The 12373-nt window shown below is 50.9% G+C and overlaps 1 protein-coding gene across 1 annotated transcript in view; it reads right to left on the bottom strand.

The window, feature by feature from the left end:
• FAM178B (family with sequence similarity 178 member B) overlaps positions 1-12373 on the bottom strand; it is a 118597-nt gene that overhangs the window by 39826 nt on the left and 66398 nt on the right. Inside the window, 4 exon segments of the mRNA XM_010352038.3 lie at positions 3054-3151; positions 3366-3542; positions 5457-5550; positions 12090-12204. Of these exon segments, the coding sequence (XP_010350340.2) occupies positions 3054-3151; positions 3366-3542; positions 5457-5550; positions 12090-12204 (484 nt within the window).

Raw genomic sequence — 12373 nt, forward strand, 5'->3', positions numbered from 1 at the left:
TCTTGGCACAAAGCATCGCCCTGCTGGCGTGGCTGCCTGAAAGGCAGGCGCAGGATGTTGTTTCATTCATTCCTTGGCATTTAAAGGGCAATTGCCACGGGCCCTGGAGCTACAGACAGATTCCACAAAAGACACTGATTCATGAAATCAGTTTTAACGTGGCTAACAGATGAAGGAGTGAAGTCATAAACTTAGGATATGGAGAAGGTAGCTTCAAATCTGTCTTGAAAGGATGAATCATTAAGACCAAAAAATCAGGCATGGTGGCTCACACCTGTGATCCCAGCACTTTGGGAGGATGAAGTGGGAGAATCACTTTAGTCCAGTGGTTCAAGACCAGCTTGAACAACGTAGGGAGACTTTGTACAAAAAAATTAAAAACTAGATGGTGTGGTGGCATGTGTTTGTAGTTCTAGGTACTAAGGAGGTTGAGGCAAGAGGATCGCTTGATCCCAAGAGGTCGAGACTGCAGTGAGTCATGAGGGTGCCACTGCACTCCGGCTGGGTGATAGAGTAAGACCCTGTCTCAAAAAACAATACAAAACAAAAGACAAAAAAATTGATGTTGGGTCCACTGGCTCTTTGGGGATGGAAAAGAAAGTTAGATCCTTATCTCATATGGAGGACAAACAGATTACAGATGGGATTAAGAGCTGAAAGAAACAAAGTTATACAATCCTGAAAGAAAAGAAAGCACACTATTTTTATGGTCTTGGTGGGAAAACCCTTCCTCTTCCATACAGAAAAACTAAATCACACAAAAATCCCAATCAATTCTCTGTATTAGCCATAAAACTGCCCTGTGAATCTAAATCTATTCTAAAACAAAACATATATTAAAAAAGTAAAAAAAAAAAAAATTCCAGTTCAGATACATAAAGATTTAAAAAGGACAATTTATAACCTTCAGAGAAAACGCGTTGTAACATAATAAGCAACATGAAGATCGATACAGTTGTTAAGAAGATAAATTACCTGATAGAAACGTGGGTAAGAAATACCAAAAGGTAATTTACAGTAAGAGAAACACAAAAGGCCAATAAATACATGAAAAGATACTCAATTTCACTGGCAATCAGGGAAATGAAAATTAGAACCATGGGATGCCATTTTCTACTCACTAGATTGACTAAAACTCAAAAACAAAACTGAGAATATGTAACATTAATGAGAATGCAGAAAAATACGCATTTTCATACCCATTTGGTGGTATTACTAGTAGGTCCAGCTTAACACACTTTAGGGTTGCAATTTCACTCCAAGGAATTTATCCCATAGAAATATCTGCCCAGATGCTCAAGGCTCATATAAATTGTCACTGGAAGCATGTCCAGTATTAGTAGATGACAGTGGCACACACACTAGGGAAATACTATGCAGGTATGAAAAAGTGTGAGGTTTATTGTGTGTGTGTGAGAGAGGAAAAGAACACAACACAAACACCATGGCCTGGATGGAGCAAATGAGAAACTGCTGGACGAGGGAGGCTAGGGGCCAGCCTAAGAATTTGGACCTGGCCCTGCAGGCAGTGGGGAGCAGGGCAAGGCAGAGACATGATCATCACAGGAACCCACAGAGCAGACAGACTTCGGGGAAGAGGAAGAAACAGAACGCCTCCACCGCCTCCAGGTGAGCTAGTGAGATGAAAGCAGGAAAGGAGATGACTGATTTACATAACCCAGACACGGTCCTGGCTGTCATGGAGTTGGGTTTAGGGTTTAGGATATAGAAGGCAGGAAGGACGGGATTTAGGAATGAAGCGGGTAACAGGTGGGGATGGTAGAAACCTGTAATTTCTGGCTGGTGCAGTGGAGTAGATGGACAGTTTGGGGACAACAGGGAATCAGGAGGCAGGGTCAGCCTCTTCATCCCATGAAGAAATCCCAGACTGCTGGAGCGCAGGCAGCCTCCCGCACTGAGGCCTGGGGAGTCCCCTGACAGAGCTTCCAGAAGTCCCATTCTTTCAGAGAGAGGGTTAAACCTGACCTCTCTGAACTGCACAGGCTGCCTCTCTGCCAGCCAGATTCCCAGGAAATAGAAAAAGAGATGGGACTCCCCACTAAGCACTGAAGTGGAGGCCAGGACAACTGAAGGTGACTTACTCGGTCAACAAGCAGAGCCTCTGCCAGGCTGGGCCCTGGGGTGTGAGGCAATTCAAACTCCAAGCCTGCTCTCAGAGGCCACCCTCTGAGCATTGCAGAGGAAGGGGTCCCAGTGGAGGGTAACACAGAGGTATCTGCCAAAGGTGAGGGGTGGGAAGCGTCATTATAGGCGGGAGGAGCTGCAAAGGAACAGGCCCAGAAAAAGAAGGGAAAAGGGAGAGAGAAGAGGGAGACGAGGGGACGGGAGGGATCTGCTCCTGGGAAGGGCAGGCAATTCTCCAAGACTGGGGCCAAAAGTGGGAGAAGGAAGGTGGAGAGAGGAGAAGAAGGGACAGATCCAGCCAGTGGGCCTTAGCTGCTCCTGGGCTGAGTTTGTTTACTCACTTCATTGATTGGAAAAGAATTTACAGAGCACCAAACAGCACGCCAGGCACTGTTCTAGATCTGGGACGATATGACAGTGACCCTGACAAGGCAGCTGCTCTGGTGGTGACGACTTTGAAGGCAGCCAGGGCCATAAACAAGAAACAAAGAGTAACATAATTTCTGGCAGAGGTAAATGCTAGGCGGAAAAGAAAACGAAGGATGAACTGAGAGTGTGGGAGCGGGAGCGGAAGTGGGGTGATCAGGAGACAAAATTCAGCTGAGGTCTGAATAACAAGAAAGAGCTGAAGACTCGGGAGGGAGCCCCAAACAAAGGAGGGTGGGGGCACTGCAGGCAGGAGCTAATTGCAGAAGGCAATTGTTTTGCTAATAAGACCATGTTAAGAAAATTAGGCTTTTTTTCATTTGTAAAGAACTCATTAGTGAGTTATATTTTTAGTCCTCCCTCCTGGAGATTAGAAATCGGGAGGGGGAGGTTTGTTGGGGCTGAGGGGGAGGATTCTGGATCCCTCTAAGACCCTGAAGAGATGAGTGTGAGGGAGGAGGGGGCGGAGGGGCTGCACGCACCTGCTCCGAGAGGTCACATCCGGGAAGAACTGCACGAGGGCTAGCAGGTTGTGGTGGTGGTCGGACACCCAGCTCAGGATGCAGCACAGCTCCTGGAGCTGCAGATGAGAGGCACCCCATGGGCTGCAGGAGGACACCGCCTTCCTTTCTGCCCTCGCCACCCAGCCCGCACAGCACAGGGGAGTAAGTGGGCTGAGACTGGGGCATTCCGATGACCTCCAGGCAGTGCCATCCCCACCCAGGGCACCCTAGGGGCCACCTCGGTCCCTAGTGACGAAGCTGCATGAGGACCAGGCTCTGGGTGCGTGGTACCTTTCCTGGCCACTCCTGGATGTTCTCCAAGAGCAGGAGCAGAAGCTGCTGGAGGTCGGTCTTGGGCAGCAGGCAGAGCCCCACATCCAGGCCGGTGCGGCACAGCAGCTCAATCAGGCCCATGAGGTTCTCATCAGTGTAGGCCCCCGGCTGGGCCTGGGCACACAGCGACAGAAACTGGAGAGAAAGAGAAGAGGGCAGGGGTGGCCAGGGCGTGGGGGAAGAAGAGAGGACATCGAGGACCTGGGAGACACTTGGGCAGGAGGGACGGCACTGTGAGCCTGAGGCCATGCTGGATAGGAGCTCAGGAAACAGTGAGGCCAGGATTTGGGGCCCCTGCAGGGTCCTGAGTGGCAAGCACAGGTGTGGAAAGTGAGCTTGTCAGAGGCGTTTGATCCAGAGTGACTCCATCTTGAATAGGGACTGGGTAAAATAAGCCTGAGACCTACTGGGCTGCACTCCCAGGAGATTAGGTATTCTTACAAGACAAGATAGGAGGTTGGCACAAGATACAGCTCACAAAGACCCCGCTGATAAAACAGGTTGCAGTCAAGAAGCTGGCCAGATCCCACCAAAACCAAGATGATGACCAGAGTGACCTCTGGTCGGCCTCACTGCTCATTATACGCTAATTATAACGTTATTAGCATGCTAAAAGACACTCCCACCAGCACCATGACAGTTTACACATGCCACCATGATGTCTAGAAAGGGGAGAAACCGTCAGTTCTGGGTTTTGAGCAATTCTGCCTCAGCCCTCCAAGTAGCTGGGATTACAGGCACATGCCTCCATGCCTGGCTAATTTTTGTATTTTTAGTAGAGACGGCGCTTCACCATGATGGCCGGGCTGGTCTCAAATTCCTGACCTCAGGTGATCTACCTGCCTTGGCCTCCCAAAGTGCTGGGATTACAGGTGTGAGCCCCCCTACCCTGCCTATTCCTTTCTTTCTTTTTTTTTCTCCTGAGACAGAGTTTCCCTCGTTGCCCAGACTGGAGTGCAAGTACAATGGCACGATCTCGGCGCACCACAAACTCCACCTCCTGGGTTCAAGCACTTGCTTCTCCTGTCTCAGCCTCCTGAGTAGCTGGGATTACGGTGTGGCAGGCACCGCCACACCTGGCTTTTTGTATTTTTGTTTTTGTTTTTGTTTTGTTTTGTTTTTTTGAGACGGAGTTTCGCTCTTCTTACCCAGGCTGGAGTGCAATGGCGCGATCTCGGCTCACCGCAACCTCCGCCTCCTGGGTTCAGGCAATTCTCCTGCCTCAGCCTCCCGAGCAGCTGGGATTACAGGCACGCGCCACCACGCCCAGCTAATTTTTAGTATTTTTAGTAGAGACGGGGTTTCACCATGTTGACCAGGTTGGTCTCGATCTCTCGACCTCGTGATCCACCCGCCTCGGCCTCCCAAAGTGCTGGGATTACAGGCTTGAGCCACCGCGCCCGGCCGTATTTTTGTTTTTTGAGACAGTCTGGCTCTGTCGCTGGAGTGCAGTGTCATGACCTCAGCTCACTGTAACCTCTGCATCCCAGTTTCAAGCAATTCTCCTGCCTCAGCCTCCCGAGTAGCTGGGCCTACAGGCATGCGCCACCATGCCCAGCTAATTTTTGTATTTTTAGTAGAGACAGGGTTTCACCATGTTGGCCAGGTTGGTCTCGATGTCTTGACCTCATGATCCACTCGCCTCAGCCTCCCAAAGTGCTGGGATTACAGGCGTGAGCCACCACACCCAGCCATTTTTTGTATTTTTAGTAGAAATGAAGCTTCTCCATGTTGGTCAGGCTGATCTCAAACTGACCTCAAATGATCTGCCTGCCTTAGCCTCCCAAAGTGCTGTAATTACAGGCATGAGTCACAGCGCCCAGCCCCAATTTTTTCTTGAGCAAGATCCAAGAACCCTCTCTTGGGGTCTGGATTGGGACCTGTTTCCAGCAACATGGTTTCTGTAGCATCTGGCCCACAGCCAGCATAGTGCCTGCCATGGTGCTGAGCTAGCTGGAGATGCTCCGTGATGCTCCCCAAATTAAGCTGCTGAATGGGTCTGGACTGAGAACCGAGAGTGCCCTGAGTGAAGCAGGCGGCTGGACTCACCTTGTAGATGTGGCTGAGACTGATGTCCAAGGCTACCTCTTGGGGAGCGTCCTGATGCTCGTTCTCACTCAGGCCAGCCTCGCCTGGAAGCACCCTATGGAAGACAACCACAACTGATGACAGGAAACCCAGGAGGTGAGCACAGGGGCAGGATCGACGTGCGGAGCGGGACACCACTGCCCTGGGGCTGCTCATCTGCTGGGCACAGCAAATTCCTCCACATAGATGATCTCATGTAGTTTCTGAGGGCCAAGAATCCAGGGGCAGCTCCGTTGGGTGGTCCTGGTTCAGGGGTCTCTCGGATGTGTCCATCAAGATGTTAGGTGGGGCTGAGCCTGACTGGGCTGGAGGGCCTGCCTCCCAGCTCACTCATGCAGTCATTGATCCGCAGGCCCCAGGACCTCTCCACAGGGTCTCTCCACATGGCTGCTGGTTCTCCAAAGCCAGCAATCAGAAACAGAGGGAGAGGGAATATGCCCGAGACCCTAATATCCAGAATCTACAACGAACTAAAACAGATTTACAAGAAAAACACAAATAAGCCCATTCAAAAGTGGGTGAAGGATATGAACAGACACTTTACAAAAGAAGACATACATAAGGCCAACAGACATATGAAAAAATGCTCATCACTGGCCATTAGAGAAATGCAAATCAAAACTACATTGAGATACCATCTCACACCAGTTAGAATGGTGATCATTAAAAAATCTGGAGACAACAGATGCTGGAGAGGATGTGGAGAAATAGGAACACTTTTACACTGTTGGTGGGAGTGTAAATTAGTTCAACCATTGTGGAAGACAGTGTGGCGATTCCTCAAGGACCCAGACATAGAAATTCCATTTGACCCAGCAATCCCATTACTGGGTATATATCCAAAGGATTATAAATCATTCTATTATAGGGACACATGCACACGAATGTTCACTGCAGCACTGTTTACAATAGCAAAGACCTGGAACCAACCCAAATGCCCATCAATGATAGACTGGACAGGGGAAATGTGGCACATATACACCACGGAATACTATGCAGCCATAAAAAATGATGAGTTCATGTCCTTTGTAGGGACATAAATGAACCGGGAAACCATCATTCTCAGCAAACTGACATGAGAACAGAAAATCAAAAACACCGCATGTTCTCACTCATAGGTGGGTATTGAACAATGAGAACACATGGACACAGGGAGGGGAGCATCACACACTGGGGTCTGTCGGGGGGAAACAGGGGAGGGATAGCGGGGGGGTAGGTAGGTGGGGAGATATAGCATGGGGAGAAATGCCAGATATAGGTGATGGAGAGGAAGGCAGCAAATCACACTGCCATGTGTGTACCTATGCAACAATCTTGCATATTCTTCACATGTACCCCAAAACCTAAAATGCAATTAAAAAAAAAAAAAAAGAGAATATGCCCGAGACCAAGCTGCAGGCTTCCATAATCTAACCTTGAAAGTGACATCCCAGCTTTTCTGCTGGTCACATGACTTGGTGAGGAGGAAGCTACAGAACTGTGTGAACTCCAGGAACAGGGGACCCATGGGGGGCTCCCTGGGGACTGGCTTCCCCATGGTGCCATTCAGGTGAGGCCTCCAGCTTTAGTTTTCCAGGACTTGGAAACCAGAAGATAACATTTCCAATCCCACCAAAGGGTCTTCCTTGAGTCCTCCCTGGGTCCGTTAGCCAACGGTGACCCTGCATGCACTGAAATGTGCACTACGTGGTGCCTGACATGGGGGCTGGCTCGCAAGTCACCAAGTATGGTGGAAACCAGAATAAAAACATCCCTGAAAACCCCATCCAAAGGTGTCAACCTGATGCTGACAAGCCCAGCGTGGCGTTTCCCTGAGTGACGGACGGGATCTGGCTGAGCACCAGATGATGTTAGAGGCCAGGGCTAGGGAACTCCCCCAACCCTTAAAAACCAAGCCACACGCAGGGTGGTGAGATGCTTATGGTGAGGAGGCCTTGGTGGGTCTTAGTGGATGGCAGTCTCATCACCCTTACCACAAGCCTCCCTCCCTGACACACGCTCATGGGATGAGAGCCTGGGTGGGATCACGTTCACCTTCTCTATGGCCGAATGTACACTGTTGATTTGAAGTATGTTAAGAGAGCTTATGGCAAGGCTCCCCTCTGCTGTCTCACCCACTTCTCCACTCTTATGAACTGGCTTAAGGTTCCCGCTAACAGTGGTAAGTGAAGATATTGATGACAATGGGCTCCGTGCAGTCCCCCTGCCATGGGGCAAGAAGAGTGCTGCCCTGTAGCTCCCGCTAAATCTCAGTTCTTCTCTGCCTGGCACTGGCGCTGAGCTCAAAGTGGAAAGAGATGTCTCTGAGGTACCAGGAGGTTGGAGGTGCCAACAAACCAAATTTGGTGGGGGAGTGGAGGATGGGGCTGGGCTCAGCCCTTCTTCCAGATTTCAGCATTTATTAGGGCCACAACTGAATGGGTGAGGCTAGCATTTGCACATCTGGGCACAGGCTGGCCCTGCACCAGTATGTGAGGGGGAGCTCTGGTTCATACCAGCCTTGAGTGAGCATTGCACGCAGATGTAGGTGGGTGTGCTTTCAGGTTTCACAGCACAGGGCAGCCAGAGTCGACTTCAAAAAGCCTGTGGAAGAGAGATGCTGCCAAAGGGAGAAGGCGTGTAGAAGGTGTGAAGTGGTGACACGTGTTCTCTGAGCTGGGGAGGGGAGTGTGGCTGTGAGGAGCACCCTGTCCTCCTTGGGAAGAAATGCCAGACTTCCCAAGTGAATGCCTGGCTGGCTTACCAGGCAGAGCTCCAGAAGTTCATGGGCCCACTTCTCAGGCTCATGGGCAATGTGATGGGCATCCTCTAATCCTTGTCTTTCAGAGGACTCACTTGACTGAACTGCTGGCATCTGCTGCTGCTGTTCTGAGATGCAGCATCAGCTGATCCTCAAAACTCTACCACTGCTCCCAGCAAGGGGCCATGGAGCCCAAGGGATTCAATGGCCCATCTGTCATCTCTGTTCCTCTCCTGGGCTCAGCAGGTTAGAGTGAGCTGATGGCCCCACCATTGGACTCTAGCAGCAACACCGTTGAGCAAAGCAACCTCGTTGGTCCCACTCCTAGCTCCAGGGTCTGTAGTCAGCATCTAGGAACTGGAGTGTGTGTCTTGGAGACACCGTTCAACACTCATTAATCTTATGAGGGACATGTCACTGACCTATATCTAAGTCTCTGCATCTTCTGCCAAAAGTTGAAAAAATAATGAAGTTACCATCCGTATGGAATTCTGACATTCTCAGAGGGAAGACAGCAGGTACAGTGTATGAGCACCACTACTACCTTAACCAAGAGCTGCCTCCTTAACCAACTGCCCCTGTACTTGAAAGGAAGCCCTGTCAGTGTTAACTGTCATGTATTTAACCCTTCGGCCTCTTCACCAGGCTGCTCCTTTGAAAACCAAGTGGCCGGCTGGGTGTGGTGGCTCATGCCTATAATCCCAGCACTTTGGGTGGCTGAGGAAGGCAGATCACCTGAGGTCAGGAGTTCGAGACCAGCCTGGCCAACATGTGAAACCCCATCTCTACTGAAAATACCAAAAAAATCAGCCATCACAGTAGTGCATGCCTATAATCCCAGCTACTTGGGAGGCTGAGGCAGGAGAATAGCTTGAACCTGGTGGCAGAGGTTGCAGTGAGCCGAGATTGCATACTCCAGCCTGGGCAACAAAAGCAAAACTCCAACTCAAAAAAAAGAAAAGAAAGAAAGCTAAGTGGCCAAGGCTTCTGGCACCAGGCAACAGTTCCAGACTTCTGGTCTTCAGAGGCCAGGCCTGCGCACTGGTGCAGGCGTCTGACTTCAGCTGGGCTTGGTAGCAGGAACGGCCTCGGAGGACCATGCACAGCTACCTAAGGACCTCCCCTGTGCTCCTGGGGGAGATGGGGGCACCTGACAAGGCCCTTCTGTGTGGCAGTGTGGACACGAGCCCCTCTCAGGATGCTGATGAGTTCTCCTACCACCCGCTTTCCATTCACATCCATGCTCCATCCTTTCCCCTTCCCCCGAAACGTCCATTTCCCTTCCCCAGTCTGTCTCATCACTGAGCAGAGGGCCACTGATTCCAACAAGGCGGACGCCAAAGGATCTGTACAGCCCAGCTGGGAAAGGGCTGCATGTTTCTGAAAGGAAATCCTGAAGCACTAGATGGGAGATGTAATGGCTTTTAAGGAAATCTGAGATTAGGAAGAAACGGTGGAAGATTTGTCCTTCTCAAAGCAACTATGGAGACGGCCTAGATGCCTAGTGGGGACATGCACAGACGTCTGAGCCCCTCATTTTGAGCCCTGGCTATTGTGAGGTGCTGTGGGTACCCCAGGAGAAGCCCCAGAGGCATCCGTTCCCCTGGATGGAGGCAACCCTGGAATTCATCAGAAAAGAGATGCCTGGGTGGAGCCAGCTGACACAAGACAGCCTCTGAGTTGGTGAGGAGCCAGGATGAGAAGGACCACAGGGAGAAGATGGCCTGCTGTGGGGTTTCTCTCTCTTGTGGCCCGGGCATCCATGAAGGATGCTTGGGGAATCCCATGCTTGGGGAAGAGATGCTTGAACCTCCTTGATGCTTCCTGAATACTCTGGAGGGGTCACCCTCCAACCCATGATAAAACACAGCAGCCTAGGAAACCTACCCAGGCATTTTCACCATCCTCCTACCCCGGGGAAGACATAGAGAGGGGCTCTAGCCAAAGAAGCCTCCCCAGCCCTGAGGGGCTTGTCAAGTGGTCCCCAGCCTGCTCCCAGAGCCGGGAGCAGGAAGTCATCCCTGTGGCTCTCAGCCAGATCCTTGGGGATAGTTCTGAATCCTCTGATTGGAAATGATGTCAACAGCCAGGCCAAGGTGTGGGGCCCAAAGGAGGCAGATGTTAAAATGACGTGTCTGGGGCACGACATGATGTGCTGGCAGCTCCCTGGGCCCTGATCTAGGACAACACGGCTCTGCTTTCCTCCCACACGAGGCTTAATTGGGCCTGGGAAAGCTGAAGTCTGCATGCCTGGGTTTGTGTTCCAAAGTACTTGAGATGATATGTTTAAAGAGCCACAGTTCTTATCCCTCCTGCCCACTCTGCTTCTATAGACAACAGATTTGTCCCATACTGAAGGGCAGGCTGCAGTCAAATCCTGGGAGAACTGGGAAGCGGCTCCTTACAGAGTAGAGTGAGACCTGGTGGCTGTCTTCATTGCCTCCCACTCCCAGGCAGACACAGGAACACTCATCACAGCAGTCACAAGTGGCTCTTCTGGACTCCACGGCCCTTGCTTGCCTCTGACATACATTTGCTTTTCTGAGCGTAATTCTCTCCCCCGCTCATCCAAGATGGTGTGCGATTGCAGTTCTGTGCCAGGAGGAGGCAAGTGGCTCATTACACTAGACATGGAGCTGCAAGCTCCAGGAGGAAAGGGGCAGGAGCGAAGCAGGCTGGCACATGTGTGGGGTATTTATAGCAGAGCTGAGTGTGGTTTGGCTTGGCAGACAATTGCTAAACACAGTCGTGGAACAGGTTCTTAGGAGAGCTTCGACTTTCCATGCAGAGGAACATCTGCCCACTGAGGCGAGGGAAGGGGGACCTGGCACCTCCTGGAGCCGAGGGATTGTCAGCGGGAAGCACTGGGGAAGTCCTATATGACAGCACCCCCACCCCACCCCTAGCTTCAAAACACTCTGTTTCATCTCAAACCACCTTCTTCGAGGGTTCTCAAGAGTTTGGCTGTGCTAAAATTTGTAGAACAAGATGATGACATATAACATTTTTACGACCTTAAGCTAAGTCACCATCCGCCCACCAGAGCTATTTATGCATCACGTGGCACTGTTCCCCGCAGGCAGCGACCAGGCATAGGCAAAAGATCATCACTATTCACCAGAAAGCCAGCTCCAGACTCAACAGGGGCACTCACAACACAAAACTGAGGGTTGTGGGATCATAAAAGCACGCTCTGCTATTCCTGAGTTGATACTAGGCAATGGGTCAAACAAGTGGCCTGAAGAGACTCAAGGGACTAGTATGTCTACAAGGATACTAACCAGGCTGCAAAGTCTAGGTTTCACCGGAGAGGAGAGGGCAGCAAGGGCTGAGTCAGGAAGTGCCAAAAACAGGCTCAGCCATCTTGGGTGCTTCCCATCTCCCTGAGGCTGGGAGCATGGAAATTCCTTCCTGGTTTTGATACTCAGATCCACAGGTGGGGGTGTGTGGTTGTTCTGTAATTCCCTACACATGGGCTAGGGCCTGAGTCCAGCAACTTCCAAATAAATAAGAGAACAGGTGGCTGGGAGTGGGTTGGCTCACACCTGTAATCTCCGAACTTTGGGAGGTCGAAGCAGGACTGCTTGAGCCTAAGAGTTCAAGACCAACCTGGACAACATAGGGAAACCCCACCTCTACAAAAAATTTAAAAATTAGCCAGGTGTGGTGGTGCATGCCTGTAGTCCCAGCTACTCAAGAGGCTGAGGTTGGGGGATCACTTGAGCTTGGGAGGTGGAGTCTGCAGTGAGCTATGACTATACCACTGTATTCTACTCTAGGTGACAGAGCAAGACCCTGTCTCTTAAAAAAAACAAGAGAGAGAGAAAAGGCAGTGAGGAAGGAGAAGTACTCACCTACCACTGTGCCAAAAGGGCCCCAGAGGGTAGAGGGCAGGACTGTAGGCACCCAGGCTGTGGAAAGCCTCCCTGATATCTTGCATTGAGGGGCACCACAGGTGCATGTCTTCATCTGTCAGACCAAAGGGGAGCAGAAAGTTAGAGCAGGGAATGGAGGGCAAGGGACACCACTCCCACGAAGGGGGCTGGTCGTGACCCCTGGCCCAAGGTAACGAGTTTTTGCCTTCTCTGACACCACCGGTGTTATCTGGGGAAATGAAGCAACTGGTTGTTTCCAAGTA

This window comes from Saimiri boliviensis, chromosome 1, assembly GCF_048565385.1.
Source record: "Saimiri boliviensis isolate mSaiBol1 chromosome 1, mSaiBol1.pri, whole genome shotgun sequence".
Lineage (NCBI taxonomy): Eukaryota > Metazoa > Chordata > Mammalia > Primates > Cebidae > Saimiri > Saimiri boliviensis.